At 34.6% G+C, this 18976-nt stretch overlaps 2 protein-coding genes and 1 long non-coding RNA gene across 4 annotated transcripts in view; 2 read left to right on the plus strand and 1 right to left on the minus strand.

Moving 5' to 3' along the window:
- The window catches only part of NUDT5 (nudix hydrolase 5), a 32388-nt gene that overhangs the window by 7480 nt on the left and 5932 nt on the right, over window positions 1-18976 (plus strand). For both annotated transcript variants that reach the window (XM_074194118.1, XM_074194119.1), the window contains 4 exons: window positions 5922-6026; window positions 8197-8264; window positions 11199-11251; window positions 12822-12929. In XM_074194118.1, coding sequence (XP_074050219.1) covers window positions 5964-6026; window positions 8197-8264; window positions 11199-11251; window positions 12822-12929 — 292 coding nt within the window. In that variant the 5' untranslated portion in view covers window positions 5922-5963. The remainder of the gene's footprint in view (window positions 1-5921; window positions 6027-8196; window positions 8265-11198; window positions 11252-12821; window positions 12930-18976) is intronic.
- Window positions 1562-5915, plus strand: LOC141493166 (ubiquitin carboxyl-terminal hydrolase isozyme L3-like). Its single transcript, XM_074194116.1, has one exon. The coding sequence runs from the start codon at window positions 1562-1564 to the stop codon at window positions 2252-2254; it is 693 nt and encodes a 230-aa protein (XP_074050217.1). The 3' UTR covers window positions 2255-5915.
- The window catches only part of LOC141493170 (uncharacterized), a 32232-nt gene continuing 25514 nt past the window's right edge, over window positions 12259-18976 (minus strand). The window contains exon 3 of the long non-coding RNA XR_012470130.1: window positions 12259-12923. This is a non-coding gene — a long non-coding RNA (uncharacterized LOC141493170). The remainder of the gene's footprint in view (window positions 12924-18976) is intronic.

Below are 18976 nucleotides of genomic sequence, written 5' to 3' on the forward strand. Positions count from 1 at the left end.
GTACAGATATTTTATTTTTAATCAACTATTCTTAGAGCTTCCAGCCTTAGGGGTTCTAATAAAAATTGTAAGCATTATTCTTAAATTTGTTAGATTGTGATTGCTAATCATTCATCTTTCTGTATGCTTAACTCTTTAATTACATCTCTGTAAAGTAAGTTTTACATGTTATAGATGAGAAGCCATCCATAAGGGAATCAATGTGACTTTGTGATCCTAGACTAGTGACTTAACTTACAGGTGCTCTAGGCACCTCTTAAAAATTGTGGTTCTTCTCCAGGAAGTTCCTACACTAGCAAAATCATAGGTACTGACCGAAGCACCAAGACTTGAAATTATTGCCTAAGGTTAAGTGGTATTAGTTCAAACCTAGAGTATTTTGATTCAAAGATCAAAGACCATGATTCAGTAATGCTAACCAAGTACATAAATAAGTTCCTCTATCCTTCTCCTCTCTTCCTTCTAGGATTTGCTGTTTAGATTATGTATTTTTCTGGTGGGGAGACTCTTATTTCGTATTGCTGCTGACAGATTGTAGCATTTTCATCATGCCTCCTCAAAAACTTTCATGTAAGATCTTTCACAGTCTTTTTCATTCATTTCCTGCCACACCCAAACATGAACCTACTCTTCTAGTCTGACTGGTCTACTTTTCACCTAAACATAATTTTTTCCTGTTAATAGAGCCTTCATCTTTCTTTATACCCTTCTCACCTGTTTAATTCCTACTTCAAGTCTCACCTCCTCCCTAAAGCTTTTTTTTTTTAATTTTTTTCTCTATGGTGTTCTTTCTTGGAACTTTTATGACATTTAATTGTCTATACCACTCAGTTGGCATTTCTGGGGCCTTCTATCTTCTTTTTTTCCCCTGTCATATTATTACTTATCTTCTCACAACCAGATTGTTAAGTGCCCTATTAAAAGTATTGTATTGATGTCAAGGGAAAAAAAAGAATATTAAATTCTAGAAAAGCTTTAGTTTGTGATCATGACAAATTAGTTAACCTCTTTGAGCCTCCATTTTCTTTTCTGTAAAATGAGGATATTAATACTTGTCCTACCAACCTCACTGGGATATTAAAGCCATTTTGTAAATCTTAAAGTACTGTATAAATGGGCTTATTTTTTAGCTCAGACCTTTTTTTTTAGGTTTTTGCAAGGCAAATGGGGTTAAGTAGCTTGCCCAAGGTCACACAGCTAGGTAATTAGCTCAGACTTTCAATAAAGTAATTCTTAGACTGAGGAAATTATAAAGATTCAGGATCTAAGACTTTAAAATACCATATATTATTATTATTATTATTATTATTATTATTATTATTATTATAAAACAACTCTGAAAATAAGTTTTTAACAACTTAACCCTAATCTTACAAAATCAGCTATATTTTTGAGAATGGAGACAAGGAAACTATCCTGAACCAGATCTTAGCAACTTAAAATTTCCTGTCTAGGCGGAGGGGAGCCAGCCACAGCTGGGGCAGCGCTGCCCCCCCCCCCCCCCCCCCCCCCCCCCCGGCCCCGGAGCCCAAGCCTCAGCCCCGCACAGCACCACCCGGCCATGGAGAGTCACCTCCGGCTGCCGCTGGAGGCCAACCCCGAGGTCACCAACCAGTTTCTTAAACAATTAGGTCTGCATCCCAACTGGCAGTTTGTTGATGTGTATGGCATGGAACCTGAACTCCTTAGTATGGTGCCACGACCAGTTTGTGTGGTATTGCTTCTCTTTCCAATTACAGAAAAGTATGAAGTATTCAAAATAGAAGAGGAAGAAAAAATAAAATCACAAGGACAAGACGTCACAGAATCAGTATATTTCATGAAGCAAACCATCAGTAATGCCTGTGGAACAATTGGGCTGATCCACACCATTGCTAACAACAAAGACAGAATGAATTTTGAATCTGGATCAACATTGAAAAAGTTCTTGGAAGAATCTCTAAGTATGAGTCCCGAAGAAAGAGCAAGATACCTAGAAAAATATGAAGCTATTCGACTTACCCACGAATCAAGTGCCCATGAAGGTCAAACAGAGGCACCAAGTATAGATGAAAAAGTAGATCTGCATTTTATTGCATTAGTTCATGTAGATGGGCATCTCTATGAATTAGATGGGCGCAAACCATTTCCAATTAACCATGGGAAAACAAGTGATGATACTTTATTAGAGGATGCCATAGAAGTTTGCAAGAAGTTCATGGAACGGGATCCAGAAGAATTAAGATTTAATGCAATTGCTCTTTCTGCAGCATAGCTTATGCATAGTGAAAGCACCAGTACTGTATTATTTGTAACAAAAATACAGTTCCTCCTGCCATACACCAGTACTCACAAATTTTGATATTTTCATGATGATATTGATGATACTGACCAATAATAGTTTATGTGGATTAAACTTAGAATTAATCTGAAAATAAAATAAAATTTCCTGTCTACCCCAATTCCCAAATTAGCACAAGAAAGAAAAACCTTGACTTCTAGGAAGAAATGGATAAAAGTTGTTGGGTTATTTTTTTTTCCTCCTCCTTGCTCTATTGCTCCCCAACCCCTCCACTTATCAAACCCAACTCAAGTTCACTTCTTTATGTGAGTGGAGCTTTTCTTCTAAGGAGCCAACATGCTCTTCCACTGGAAATAGTCAGTGGTTGACTAGTTTGATTCTATTATATTCTATAATGTCTTGTTTGTGAAAATATTCCCCAAAATATCCTGCTTGTTAAAGGTAGAGTTGTAGTTTCCCAGAGGTACTCAATAATTGTTTAATTGTCATATTAAATAGCATATACCCTCTTGAATTCATGAATCCAGTTATCTTCTCTGCACAGGTCACCCCTCCCCCTGAACATCAAGACCTGTTGTATAAATCCAATTAAATGTTGCAGAGGCATCTCAAACTCATCATATCCAAAATAGAAATCTTGATATTTGCTCCAAAACTATTCCTTCTTCCATCCTCACTTCTGTCGAAGATCATATTGTCCTTCTGGTCATCCAAGTTGGCAATCTCAGAGTCATCGTGACTCTTCCTTCTCACATCCAGTGGACCCATTCAGTTGCTTAGTTGATTCAAGTCTACTTAGTCAGCATCCATCCCCTTTTCTCTCTTCACTCCTTTCTAATGGAGTAATAACTCAGGCCTTCATCACCCCCAATTGATCTGTTATGATTGCCTTCCAATTGGTTTCCCAGAGAAAGGAGTAAAACTAAGAAGGTCAGTTGTAACGAATTACAAGAGGATCTACAAGATAAACTGTGAGGAAGACAAGTTGAGAAGAAATTCCTGCTTGTTCTAATAGCTCTTCCATAGAGCTGCTATATTTCCCTCTTGCCTCCTGGTTTTTAAAGCCACAATCTGACTTTAGTCATTCTTTCCAAGACTTTATTTCTCTTTACTCTCTTTCATGTCCTTTATTTTTGTTTTTAGTTTTGTTTGTTTTTTTTGCAAGGCAGTGGGGTTAAGTGGCTTGCCCAGGGCCACACAGGTAATTATTAAGTGTCTGAGGCTGGATTTGAACTCGGGTACTCCTGACTCCAGGGCCGGTGCTCTATCCACTGCGCCACCTAGCTGCCCCTTTTGTGGCCTTTATGTGCCATACAAGCAAACCTACTTGTAAGGTCCCTGTATATGGCATTTGCATTTCCCATCTCTATGCCTTTGCACAAACTATACCCTCCCCCTACTCCACATCTGAAATGTACTCCTTTCCCCTCTGAATAAAATCCCAAGTTTTCTTCAGAGCCCAACCCAAGAGCCTTCACTTAGGGAAAGCTACTTTGATTCTCTTGCCCTCCCCTCAGAAACAACTTTGTATCTATTTTGTGTTACATACTCTATTTGCCTTTTTTTTTTTTTTTTTTGGTTTTTGCAAGGCAAATGAGGTTAAGTGGCTTGCCCAAGGCCAAACAGCTAGATAATTATTATTAAGTGTCTGAGGCCGGATTTGAACTCAGGTACTCCTGAATTTAGGGCCAGTGCTCTATCCACTGCGCCACCTAGGTGCCCCCTCTATTTGCTTTTTGGTATTCTTATTTCTCCCAATAAACTAAGTTTCTTGGAGTTAAGGATTGTTTGCATTTTTGCTTTTGTATCCCTGAAACATAGGAATTTTAATACTGCTTGAAAATATCTTAATTTGGATCATGTGCTAGGAAAGTGAAAAAAAGGTCACAAAAGCTTAGTAAATCAAAGTAGTTTACACACATACATATAGATGGAAAGCTAGGTGGCATAGTGGATAGAGCTTGGGAGTTAGGACAAGAGTTTGAATCCAGACTCAGTTACCTGACACTTACTAGCTATGTGACCTTGGAGAAGTCACTTAACCCCAATTGCTTCACATCCAGGGCCATCTCTAGTCATCCTGATTCATATCTGCCTATTGGAGCCAAATAATTCTGGAGGAGAAAGTGAGATTGGTGACTTAGCACAGTACCATGGCACTCAAATTCAATTCACTTGGTGTCTTGGTCTTTGAGAATGAAGGACGAACATCATCATTATCATCGTATTGGTACAAGAGTCTATAAAGTAGTTTGGAAGCATCTGAACATGCCAGTGTATTGATGCTTAACGACTTATAAAATTAACTACTGTTTTCTTCATCTGCTACCTCTAACCAGTTGCCCAAAATCTACAAATTATTGTAATCATCCATATGTGTGTGCTTGGTGGTTCTCCTTATCTTAATATTTCAGTCTCATCTTTTAGCTTGTGCTACAGTCTGTATAGCAGGCAAAATATTTTTAATCAAGCTCTCCCAGTTATACATTCAAGTTTTTCTGTTCCGTAATTAATGGATTATCTGAATAGTTTTTGTTTGTGATCCATTTGCTCTTATTTATTAGCCACAACTTACAATTCTTCTACACCTTATCCCATCTTTGAAGAGCTAGAACTAAAAGAAATTTGTCACCTTTCACCCATTTTTTTTAATAAATGAGTTTATCTGGACTTAATGAAACAACTTCTTTCTGGAGAGATATATCTCAATCTTTCCACTTGCTGGGACTTGCCAGAGCCTACTTTCCTAGACAAGGCAGGATTGCCTCCAATGTGAGAAGATCTAATTAAAACTTTAGAATAATATCTATTAATGCTCTAATTTGGTTTTCTTAGTTCTACTCACTTGTCAACCTTAAATACTGATCATCAGTATTTATTTGAAACTGAGGTATATTCGTGGTTAGTTTTTTTAAAAGTTCTTATTCTTAAAAAAAACTGTCTCCATCCATTCAAGATTAATTTTTTGTTTTGCTTTCAAAAATTATATGAACTTTTCAGACATATGAATAATCTGAACAGGAATAAAAAAAATCTACTTAGAAAGATTTGGGGAATCAGTAATTCCCAGAAAGAATAAACTACAATAAAACCTGCTGTAAGATTTTTTTGGAGTAAATAACAGTCTAGGTACTTATTTTTTTTAATCAGATTGTTTCCAGGAAAGTTGACAGTTTTAAGAAATCATCCAACTGACTAGGGCTGGCTAGGTGGCGCAGTGGATAGAGCACTGGCCCTGAAGTCAGGAGTACCTGAGTTCAAACCCAGCCTCAGACACTTAATAATTCCCTAGCTGTGTGGCCTTGGGCAAGCCACTTAACCCCATTGCCTTGCAAAAACTAAAAATAAATAAAATAAAATAGCCTGGCTAGAAACAGACTAAACCAGAAAAGTTTAAACTATCAAGTTATCCTACCCTAGAATTCAGTTCTTTCTCTGTACATTTAGAGTTCACTCCTTAATCAACTGGCTTCAATTTAGTGCTTATATTTGAGTAAGATAATTATGTCTGCCAATCTTAATTTCCCAGCAGTTTTAAGAGTAAATCTGTCAGCAATTTTCCTTGCCATTGAGGAGTTTAGACGAGATGGTCTAAAAATTGAACTAACTTTAGCCTTAAAGGAATGTTGTTTTGTTATAGAGTGAATTTACCAGAAGACACCAAGCACCACAGATTTTGAAAATGGAAAACAAAGAACCTATGGATTCTCATAAAGCTACCAAAGAGTCTATCCTAACAGAAGAGGTACAAAGTTTTTTTCTTCATATCTCCATATAAATTGCTGCATCTTTTTATTTCAGCTGGTTAACCTTAATACATGTGAATAGAATTTTAAAGACGATTTTTTTACTTTAATACTACTTTCACTTGTGGCGGCTAGGTGGTGTAGTGGATAAAACACCAGCCCTGGAGTCAGGAGTACCTGGGTTCAAATCCGGTCTAAGCAATGTACTGGTTGCTTTTAGATAAACTAACTTAAGTGTCAATTTGGCTATTGTTTCTACAAGTTATAAGATTTAAACCATTCTTAATTCCTATATTACACCTTGTAGCCCCTGTTTCAAAAGCCTTTACTACAGAGGCTATTTATATTGTTACTGACTCTTTTAAAGAGGGGGAAAAAGCTAAGAATTAGGGGTAAAGTTGTCATTCTGTGAGGCCTCTTCTTATGAAGGAGTGTTTAAGAATTTAACTGATCATTGAGGATCCATGTGATAAATTTTGGAAAAGACAGGGGAAAAAATGAACTGTTTTCTGAAGAAATATTGTTTTTTGTAAGGCAATGGGGTTAAGTGGCTTGCCCAAGGCCACACAGCTAGGTAATTATTAAGTGTCTGAGACCAGATTTGAACTCAGGTACTCCTGACTCCAGGGCCGATGCTCTATCTGCTGTATCTACTATGCCACCTAACCACCCCCCTGAAGAAATATTAAAAGAGAATTTTATGAGAATTTATCTGGATAGAAATTCTTCAGATTGAAAGTCTGAGAAAAGCTTAGAGAACTTCATAATGTCATCCTGAATAGACAAAATAGTGTAAGACTGTTCTTAGAGGTAAAGAGAAATCATCTTATTTAGAGTAAGATTTTGAGATGACTGGCTAATCTTTCTCATAACTAAAATATTGTAAATAAGTATTTTATTATTGATTTCATTGTTAAAAATTATATATTCAGTAACTTTTAAGGGACTTGATGCAAAGATATCACTGACTATTAGGAAAGGAAGTATATGATAAAGTGAAGTAGGTCCACTAAACTTGGTTTAAAAAGATGTTGAAATTTTATTAATTAATGAGGAAATATATCAACATAACCCTAGAGTTCTGAATGATAAGATTAGATATGAGAATGACACAAGTTACAGTTTGAGGGGTGACTGACAAGTGAGGTTGGTGACCCATGTAACTCTGCTTACAGTATTTTTTAGAACAGTAAAGACCTAAAGTAGTTGTCAAATGTAGCACTGAGCTCTAACAATAATTGGTGTTCATCATGTTTTTGTGATGGATATTTGTTTTGGATTTTGTTTTATTTTTCATATTAGTTCTTTTGTTTTGGAAAAGTTCAATAGGATAAATTTGAAGCCAACCTGAGAACTCTGATCCTCATACTCTTCTAGAACTCCTTTTTTTGCTCTAAAAATGACTTTATCATGTTTATAAACTGCTCAACTAATGATAATTAAGTTCTTGCTAGGAAAAGGTAGAAGAAAAATACTAATAAAAAAAGCATGCTGTTTTAAGTATCTTAGATTTTCTTCTTAGTTCAAAATATAGTAAAACTAATTTAAGATTTTATAATCCAGGGCAGCTAGGTGGTGCAGTGGATGGATAGAGTACCAGCCCTGGAGTCAGGAGTACCTGAGTTCAAATCGGACCTCAGACACTTAATAATTACCTAGCTGTGTGGCCTTGGGAAAACCACTTAGCCCCATTGCCTTATTAAAATAAAAAAATTTATAATCCTAATTTCATAATGCAATAGGTAGGCAGTAAAAATCCTGATATGCTCATTGTATACGAGTAACATAGAGCATACAAGTCCAACCATTATATACAGTATGTCTCCCATATCCAGCATTCCAATATAGTTTTCTCAGCTCTTTGTTTTTATGAACAAATCAAACAAAAATACTAATTAATTCCAAAGCCTTAGAGTTTCAGAACATTTCTTAAACATTTTCCTCAATCTTTCAGTGGTCCCCCAGGAAATAATGTAATTTCTCTTGGGTAAGCAAGTTTGACATCTGAGCTTGTGGAAAACTTTAAATCCATAAGTAGAAAGTTGTTAAGATATGTATCCTTAGGGTGGTAATCACTTTCTACTCAAACTGACCAGAAAAAATCTTTTGTTCCAATAAATCCTCTTTGGTTTGAAATTTTTCCAATTTGCTATTCTTACCTCTTTTTAGTTGATTACAGAAGGGAAATGGGTCAAGCTTGAACAAACAACTTATATGGATCCCACTGGTAAAACAAGGTAAAAAAAATTTTCTTTCTCAAGAAATGCTCAGTCCTTCTATTCTCACAATCTCTATTCATGACAAATCTGTAAATATTTCTTTCATTCTAAATGTATTTTCCTAATTAGACTTATTTTCATTTAGCCTCTAAAAGACTTAAAGTTTAAAAGCATATTTCCTATAGTCGTTACTAAGTTCAAATCTCACTTTATTCTCCATGATTATGGCAAAACATGCCACTTACAAAATAAAATTTTAAATGAGTTTCTCTCTCTCCGTGTGTGTGTGTGTGTGTGTGTGTGTGTGTGTGTGTGTAATATCATTTCTGTCTTTAAAAAATTAAAATTTTAAAAATTTAGTAACAATTTTATAATGTAGTACTTTGCATTAAAAATTGCAAATAGTGAAACTTCTGCAGAAGGCCTCAGAACTTTGTACTATAGCACCCAGCCTCTAACACATTAAACCTCCTGAGAACAGGGATTGTTTCATTCTTTTTATTTGTGTCTTCAGAGCCTAGTATCTGGTACCTAGTATGTGCTTTTGACAAGATCAAAATCAAAAAGCATTTATTTTAATGCTTATTAAAATTGTACTATGTTTACTGATTTAATACTTTGAAAAATAAATCTAAGGACTTAAAATGTTTTGAATCTTTTCTTTTTTTTTTCCAAAGAAACTTAATGCTGTGTGCATATATAATCATGTAAAGGAAAGATAAGACCAAAATAAGAAAATCTCTCCTTTTGTATCCTTTGAAAGAAGGGCATGAGGCAGCTAGGTGACTCAATAGATAGAACCCTGACATTGGAGTCAAGAAGACCTGAGTTCAAATTTGACCTTAGCAGTGTGACCCCAGATAAGTCACTTGATACCCTCTAAAAGAAACGAATCATAAAAAATGAAGGGAACAATTTCAATTTTAGAAATATAGTTAATATGTTGGCATTACTCCTTGGTTTGGATCCATTTTATAATCTACAAAGTTGTCCTTTTCTACATCTCGAGATGGTTGCTGAATGTGGAAAAAAATGATTTAATAAAGTTCTGGCAAAGGACACTAGATAGTAGAGCTCTTTGCATCATAGAATTTTTTTTAACCTAAAATATATCTTCCTATCTAATCTTATAAATGACAAAAAAGAACATAAAAGTCAACAATTTAACAAGTTATGCCACTCGTCAGATAACTAGAACTAAAACTGAGTATTTGCTTGGGGTTTTTTCCCTACCCACTTGAAGATCCAAGTTAAGAGATAACCAGCTCCTAAGATTTTTTCTGGATATGAATCTTTGATTTTCACAGGTATTCCTATGCTAGTCCCTGTTAACAGCAAGGAGACTAGTTTGTCAGGCATAGATACATTCATAACTGCTTGTTTATTGTTATTGCTGAAATGACACTGTCCCTCTTGTTTCCCCTTATTTCCTAGAGCATTTGGGCTGGAGTCCTCAGTGCTTCTATTAGCATCTTCTCCTTCAGTCTATTTAAGACTGACCTTAGGAGGCAGCAGTGAGAGCTGTATCAAAGGTTTTTCTTTCTGTTGCAACCCTTGCTATTTACTTTTACAAAATATTTTTGTGTGGTTGGCTTTTCTTTTCCTACTAACAGGAGTATGGAGATGTTGGGAGCAGCCTATTTTTAATGTTAATTGATCATGCATGGTTTTCACTTCAGAATTTGATTGAAGGGTACTATCATTTTGCAGCCCTTTGCTTTAAATCTCTTTAACTGTTTTATCATACAACAGGCATATCAGGATAGAAATAGTTTTTAAAATGAGACTGACTGCCCCATAGAACTAACTATATGTCTTGTTGTTCCTCTCATATTAATATAAGGAATCCCTCATAACATTCCAAACCCTTGGATCCTTATTTCTATTGGGAGTGTTCCCTAAACCATCTGGCCTTTTGTATTCTTCTGCATTGACTTCCTTGGTTTCATCTTGATTTTAAGAGGCCATCAAAGGACAAGACTTGAGGCAGGAAAGATAATTTTTTTTCCCTTGTGTAAGTAGTCTGCATGACTATTTTAGTCCCTTAGTTTTCTGTTTAAACAATTCCTGTTCTTACTAGGAGGAAAAATAAAAGATAATTACAGTGTTACACAGAACCTAAGGCAAGTAGCATGGCCATCAAATTGTTCATTAGTGTTAAAAGTCAGAAATAAAATCAATTCCAAGTCTCTTCACTTTATCAAATTAAAGACCTGCGTATTTATGCAGTTTGTGTGTGTGCAAAATGGAGGAAATTTATCTTTGTTTTAACTGCAAATTCCAAACCATTAGGTTCAGGCATCTTTTTTTTGGTCCTTCCAACATTTCTCTTGGGCGTTTTCCTGGAGGGGTGGGCAAAGGGAAAATTTTCAAAAATTTCTAAATGTCAAAGCCCCCAAAGTCAAAATCCTCACTTGTCACTACTGCTTGTAAACTGAGAAGCATGATTCACCGATAAACTTATAACCCTAATTAAAAACCCTTTGATAAGGACCTTTCTGGCTGTGGAAATCAGCAGGCTTGCTATTTAGATTAGCAGCTAAAGCAGGGGTTCTTAACCTTTTGTGTGTGTCAGGGGCCCCCCCTTTGGCAGTCTGGTTAAAAAAGAAAACCTTTGGACTACTTCTCACAATGATCAAAAGATGCATGAAAAATAGAGAATTACAAAAGAAATCAATTATATTGAAATAAAATTATCAAAATATTGAGGAAAAAAGTTCATGGTTAAGAACCCTTGATCTCAAGTACCACATGAAACATCAGCTATTTCACTAAACTTGATAGTAATGATCTTGGTTATTTTAAAAAAGCAACTTTACAGTTGTACAGTATCAGTATTTTTCTGTTTTTCTGGACCACCATTCCAGATAAAAATGCTTGTTTGCAATCATAGAATGAACAGTATAGAGCTAATCTGTTCTTGGTTTTTTCCTCCTCTTCCTCTTCTAACAGAACTTGGGAAACTGTGAAACGCACTACTAGGAAAAAAGGACTTTCTGCTGATGGTACAGTACAAATCTCTTTCTGACTGCTTCTAAGCATCTCCTCTCTTAGTGCTCCTCTTCTTTCTCCTGCCCACAATGTGATTACCCCCCAGCCGATCCTTGACTCACTTTTTTTTGCCCGTATCCTGTCTCTTACCAGTCATATCTATTTCCATGACTGCAATCATCACTTCTTTGTATAAGTATATACATTCTTTGGGAATCTACATATGTAACTTTATTCCCACCTATCCAACTGTATGTCTATTGGATGTCTTAAACTACACATGTCCAAAACTACACTTGATCTTCCCTTCACAGCTTGTTCTTCCTTCTAACTTTACCACTTCTGGTGTTATCATGCACTACCTTTTCTCAGTGTCCTGGATTTAATTTTTACTAAAAATAAGACTTGTAGAAAAATCAACTGAATGATTGGTAATTTAATAAAACTGAGCAAAATTTCCAAAAAAAGAAGCCAATACATTGAGCAAATACTAGGGTAGGGAAAAATTGATTCTGAAAATCCCCAACAAATGAAAAGTTTATTATATTTTATCCTAAATGCTTCTGAAATGTAAAGGAAATGCCACAAGAGTGGCTCAGAAGAAATAACTGAAAGGAGATATAAGGCAAAGATTTAAAAGTTAATAAGAGATTAGAGAATTTAGTGGGAAAAGTAGATTCCTTGAATGTGATAGATGAATATAAAAAGGCAGAGTTAGGAGGGAAATCAAGTGAACAAAATCAAAAGACAAGAAGATTGTAAGAGTGTAACATGAGCTTTACAAATCAAAGAAATTGAATTGGAAGATGGATTGCTAAAAAATTTTATAGGAATCCTAGTTCTTTCAGAGAAACAATTGAAATATTACATTTCAGGAATACTGTTCACAAGTAATTATGAATGGAGAGCAAAATTCCAGAAGAATCCACAGAATATTTAGCATGAACTTCAACGAGGAACATCTTGGCTAGACTGCAGAACAAATTAAGAAATAAATTACAGTCAGACAGTAGAGAAGTATTCATAAATTAAATCAAAATGGTATTGGTGACTACTCCTAGATCAGGAAAAATAAAAGGAAAGTATGTATAGAATATTCTTTTTGTTTTAATTTCTATTTTATTTAAGAAAAATGAGGAATGTAGTGATAAGATAGGACATGAAGAAACTTCCAAGATTTCTTAATGGCCATGCAGTTTAAAATTTTTTTTTAAATGTCCAAGTTTGAGTCATTTCTTCTGAATTAGTCAACATTAAGTTTCTAACATCCTGCATTAATAATCATTTCAATACATTTCAGTTATCTCCAGTTTAGACTATTCTTTAAAATAAATTAACAGGATTTGAGAACTAACTATTGGATGAACAAAGTGAAAACATTGACAGAGGATTCAAGGGGGTCAAAAGCCTTAGAAGAGAAAGAAAAGCTGAATTAACAGTTCTTTCATTAAAAGCCACTTTAATAAACTTTAGAGACACATATAGACCTGGCACCTAAACAAAGCAACATTACAAATTAATATTGATGCAAAAATTATATGTAACATATTTCATAGGCACTTGTACTTTTTTTCTTGGTGGTAGGTGTGGCAATTATCCCAGTATTACAAAGAACTCTTCATTATGAATGCATTGTCCTGGTGAAGCAGTTCAGACCCCCAATGGGAGGCTACTGCTTAGAGTTCCCTGCAGGTGAGTAACAGAAAAAAAAGATTTTATTATTGTTTCACAAGAACTAATTAGTTAATTGTAAGAAATTGTCTTCATTGGCCTCATTGTGGCATAAGCAGAATATTTCTGTGTCCAGGCCAGTGGGAAGCAGAACCACACTGCCATCTGCAGGAAGGTACTTGAGTGCCTCTAGCCCCCCATCAAGGTAAGGCATGCAATTCCTACCTTCCTTTCAGGTAATTTTTTTTGCACTACATCCCTACATTATACACCCTTTCTGGTCTATTACCATTCTCCTTCATATTTCCTTTTTTCCTTCACCAAAATCTGTCATGTCTTTCCTTATCTCCTCCCTGGCTTTTATAATAGCATCTATTCAGAGTTCCAGAATATCAGGGAGAAACACAGCAAGTCTATCAACTTCTTATAGAAAAGTGGTATTATTGGCTTGAATTAAAGCTTTTCATGTCAGCTTAATAAATTCTTTTAAAAATTTTTATTCTCATAAAAAAATTTTGATTTGTATCTCACTTATCAGTTGGGAAATTGTATTTATCAATGTTAACAAAATAATTTGTTGTTTCTTTGTCCCCTTCTGATCTTTTTATTCTGTATATCTTATGAAATTTTGTTTGTATTTTGTCTATAATTATTCTAAAATCTTTTTTCTTCCCTCTACATCACTGTTTAGGATTTTCCTTATTCTTTTGTGTATCCATAGTTACTTCTGATATATTAATATTTCATGTCAATTTACAGAATTTTCCCATTTCTATAATAGCTTTTTGCTATTTGATTTGGTCTTTTGTTTCTCCTTTTGATAATATTAATCAGCTGTAGTTGTTTCAGTGAGATTCCTGGGTCTAAGGAATGATCACTTGGTTGGTTTGTTTCTTTTTTATTCTTATTTATGTTGCCAAATTGTTTTCCAGTAAGTCAATTCATAGCTCCTCCACTAGTGTATGTTTTTGTGCCTGTTTCCTCTCAAGCAATCAATTTTATAATTTATTCTTTTTTAATCTGATGACATTTAGGAGGTGGTACTGAAACTTTTAGTTTGCATTTTTCTGTTTAGAAAGTGACCTATTCTACAGGGCGGCTAGGTGTCACAGTGGATAAAGCACTGGCCCTGAGGTCAGGAGTACCTGAGTTCAAATCCAGTCTCAGACACTTAATAATTACCTAGCTGTGTGGCCTTGGGCAAGCCACTTAACCCCATTTGCCTTGCAAAAACCTTTAAAAAAAGTGACCTATTCTTCAGGGTGTTGACAATTTAACATTTCTTTGAATCTTTTGATTATTCATAGGAAGATTACAGTAACACTTGAAAATTTGTTTGAAGGTTATCTGTCTCAATCTTATTCTCTCTTCAATCAAATCTGAGCCTTTTAAGGCTAAATATTTTTGTTTTGTTTTGTTTTTTTCATTTTGTTTCTGTTTCCCCCAGGACCTAGAAGATCGTCCTCCACTAAATAAAAATTTATTGAATTGAATCATACTTCAGAAATTGGGAAATCTACCTACACAAAAATTGATCATGTACTAGGGCATAAAAACCATGCAAAAATTTCTGCAGAAAGGCAGAAATAGTGAATACTTCCTTCTCAGACCATCGTGCAGTAAAATATCACACATGTAGTAATGGGCCATGGAAAGATAGACCTAAAACTAATTGGAAACTAAATAACCTCATTTTAAAGAATGAATGGATCAAACAACAAATTATAGATAGAATTAATGGTTTCATCTTAGACGATGAGAATAACGAGATAACATACCAAGTAGTTATAGGGAATATATTATCTCTAAATGCTTACGTGAATAAGTTAATTCAATGAGTCAATGAATTAAGCATGCAACTAAAAAAATTAGAACAAATTAAAAACCCCAATTAGATACCAAATTAGGAATTCTAAAAATTAAAGGAGAAATTAATGAAATTGAAAGTAAAAGAGCTGTTGAACTAATAAATAAAACCAAAAGTTGGTTTATGAAAAAAACCAATAAAATAGATAACCTTTGGTTAACTTGATTAAAAAAAGAAAACAAATTACTAGTATCATAAATGAAAAAAGTGAACTCACCATCATTGAGGAGGAAATTAAAAGTAATAATTTAGAATTATTTTGCCCAGCTGTATGTCAATAAATTTGATAATCTAAGGGAAATGGATGAATATTTTAAAAATACAAATTGCCCAGGTTAAATGAAGAGGAAATCAAATTCCTAAATAACCCTATCTCAGAAAAAAAAAATTCAACAAGTCATCATTGAACTCCCTAAGAAAAAATCTCCAGGGCCAGATAGATTCATAAGTGAATTCCATCAAACATTTAAGAAACAATTAACTCCAATGCTATATAAACTCTTTGGAAAAAATAGGTAAAGATAGAATTTTGCCTAATTTCTTCTATGACACCTATATGGTGCTGATACCTAAACCAGAGAAAGAAAATTATAGACCAATTTCCCCAATGATATGGATGCAAAAATCTTAAGTAAAATCTTAGCAAAGTAATTATAGCAAGTTATCACTAGAATAATATACCATGACCAAGCAGGATTTATTCCAGGAATGCAAGGTTGGTTCAATATTAGGAAAACTGTCAGTATAATTTACTATATCAGTAACAGACCTAACAGAAATCTTATGATTATCTCGATAGAGATTGAAAAAGCCTTTGACAAAATACAGCACCCATTCCTACTAAAAACACTAGAGGGGTGGCTAGGTGACTTAGTGGATAGGGTACTGGCCCTAGAGTCAGGAGTACCTGAGTTCAAGTCCAGCCTCAGACACTTAATAATTACTTAGCTGTGTGGCCTTGGACAAGTTAACCCAATTACCTGGCAAAAACCTAAAAAAAAAAAAAAAAAAACACACTAGAGAGGGTAGGAATAAATGAATTGTTCCTTAGAATGATAAGCAGTATATCTGAAACCAGCAAGCATTATATGCAATGGAGATAACCTAGAGGCATTCCCAATAAGATCAGGGATGAAACTAGGCTGCCTATTATCACCACTCAGCCATAAGAGAAGAAAAAGAAATTGAAGGAATTAGAATTGGAAAGGAAGAAACAAAGCTTTCACTCTTTGCAGGTGACATGATGGTATACCTAGAGAACCTTAAAAAGTCATCTAAAAAATTACTAGAAACAATTAGCAACCAAAGTCACAGGATATAAAATGAACCCACATAAATCCTCATCATTTCTATATATTACTATCAAGATACAGCAACAAGATCTAGAAAGAAAAATTCCATTCAAAATAACTTCAAATAACATAAAATACTTGGGAGTTAACCTGCCATGGCAGACTTAGAAACTGTCAAAATAACTATAAAACGCTTTTTTTTTAAAGAAAGATTTTAGGGGGAAAAATTGTAAAACTCAAAATAAATATTCTTGCTTCCCCCCAACCCCCATAGAAGGCAGTCTTTGGTCTTTACATTGTTTCCATGGTATATATTGATCTAAGTTGAATGTGATGAGAGAGAAATTATATCCTTAAGTAAGAAAAATAAAGTATAAGATATAGCAAAATTATATAAAAAGATAACGAGTTTTTTTTTTTTTCTAAATTGAAGGTAATAGTCTGGTCTTTGTTCAAACTCTTTCTCTGGATGCAGATGGTATTCTCCATTGCAGAGAGCCCAAAATTGTCCCTGATTGTTGCACTGAAGGAATGAGCAAGTCCATCAAGGTTGATCATCACCCCTGTGTTGCTGTTAGGGTGTACAATGTTTTTCTGGTTCTGCTCACCTCACTCAATATGAGTTCATGCAAATCCTTCCATGCTTCCCTGAATTTCTATCCCTCCTGGTTTCTAATAGAAGAACAATAGTGTTCCATGACATCCATGTACCATAGTTTGTATAAAACACTTTTAACACAAATAAAATCAGATTTAAATAACTCAGCAAATATCATGGATAGGCCGAGCTCATATAATAAAAATGACAATTCTACCTAAATTAAACTACTTATTTAATAGTTTATTTTAATGAGGTAGAAAACCTAAATTCATATGGAGAGACAAAAAGTCAGTAATATTAAGGGAAACGCAAAAGAAGGTGGCTTAGTCCTACCAGATCTAAAATTATATTACAAAGCATCAGTCATCAAAACTGTCTGGTACTGGCTAACAAATAGAGTGGTAGATTAGTGGAATAAACTAGGTGCAAAAGAGACAACAGGAAATGATTATAGTTATCTGCTGTTTGTTAAACCCACGGAGTCCCAACTTCTGGGATAAGAACTCTTCCATAAAAACCATTGGAAAAATTGGAAGTTAGTATGGCAGAAACTAGGATTAGACCAACATTTCATACCCTATACCAAGATAAGAGCAAAATGCTTACAGGATTTAGACATAAAAGACAATATTATAAGCAAACTAGGAGAACAAGAAATGGAGCTATGGAAAGGAGAGAAGTTTATGTCTATGGAAGAGATGAAGAACATCATAATAAAACAATTAAAGCTTTTGCACAAACAATCACTATAAACCAAGATCAAAAGAAATGCAAATTGGGAAAAAAATTTTTACGACTAACGTAAATATAAAATATATAGAGAACCAAGTCATATTTATAAAAAAAAACAAGCCATTCCCAACTTAACAAATGGTCAAAGGATATGCAAGGTAATTTGCAGATGAAGAAATCAAAGCTATTTATAGTCATATGAAAAATTGATTTAAATAATTACTGATTAGAGAAATGCAAATTTAAGGATCTCTGAGGTACCACCTCACACATCTCAGATTTGCCACCATGACCAGAAAAGAACGATTAATGATAGAAGGGATGTGGGATATCTAGGACACTTAATACATTGTTGGTGGAGCAATGAAGTGATCCAACCTTTCTGGAGAGCAGTCTAGAATTATGCCCAAAGGACAATAAAAATGTACATACCCTTTGAGCCAGCAATACCACTACTGGGTCTATTTCCGGAAGAGATCATGAAAAAGGCTAAAAATACCTCGTGTACAAAAATATTCATAACAGTTCTGTTTGCAGTAGCAAAGAATTGGAAATCTAGGGGATGTCCAGCAACTGGGGAATGGCCAAAGAAATTGTGGTATATGTATGTTATGGAACACTATTTGGATAGGATTTTAGAGAAACCTGGAAAGACTTGCATGAATTGATGTTGAGTGAGATGCACAAAACCAGAAGAACATTGTTCTCCTTAATAGCAACATGGGGATGATGATCAATCTTAATGGACTTGCTCATTCCATCAGTGCAATAATCAGGGACAATTTTAGACTGTCTGTGACCAGAGACTACCATCTGTATCCAGAGAAAGAACTGTGGGGTTTAAACAAAAACTAAAGATTATCACCTTGAATTTTTTTAAAGCTGTCTTATGTAACATAATTTTCCTCTCTCTAGTATTTTATTTCTTCCTCAAGGTTATGATTTTCTCTCTCAACACATTCAATTTTGATCAATGCATACCATGGAAACAATGTACAGATTATCAGATTGCCTTCTGTAGGGGGCCAGGAAAGAAGGATGGGGAGGATTGTAAAATTCAAAACCTTACAGAAAATGATAGGTAGAAACTACTATTGCATATAATTGGAAAACAAAATATTTATTAAAAAAGAAAGAAAAAAAAGGAAATTGGGGTCATCAAAATCTTCTGAATATGATTCCTCCTGTACTACTTCTTTTACTTTCTCTAGTTCCCATTTTCTTCTTCTTAGTGCAGGTTTTTTTTCATACTCCAAATAAGTATAAATGAGGAGGGTATAAAATCAGACTTTTCATCCTACTTAATCATAGATGTCTACTAATGCTTTTATTATAAACTCACTTCCCTTCCTTCACATTCCACAGTAATGTGCTAGTGTTTACCAAGCCTCAGTTCTTTTCTCCCTCAAAAGTGGTAGCCATCTAAACTCTTGCATAGGATCACTCACCACATCACTGAAGGGAGAAAAGCAGGACAAGTAGTGCAGTCACTGTTTTGCAGATGAGGAAATAAGACAATTCACAACATATTCGTGTTTAAGGTAAAATAGTTAAGTGGCAGGAACAAAAAAGTGGA

The sequence above is a fragment of the Macrotis lagotis genome, chromosome 7 (genome assembly GCF_037893015.1).
Source record: "Macrotis lagotis isolate mMagLag1 chromosome 7, bilby.v1.9.chrom.fasta, whole genome shotgun sequence".
NCBI classification, from domain to species: domain Eukaryota; kingdom Metazoa; phylum Chordata; class Mammalia; order Peramelemorphia; family Peramelidae; genus Macrotis; species Macrotis lagotis.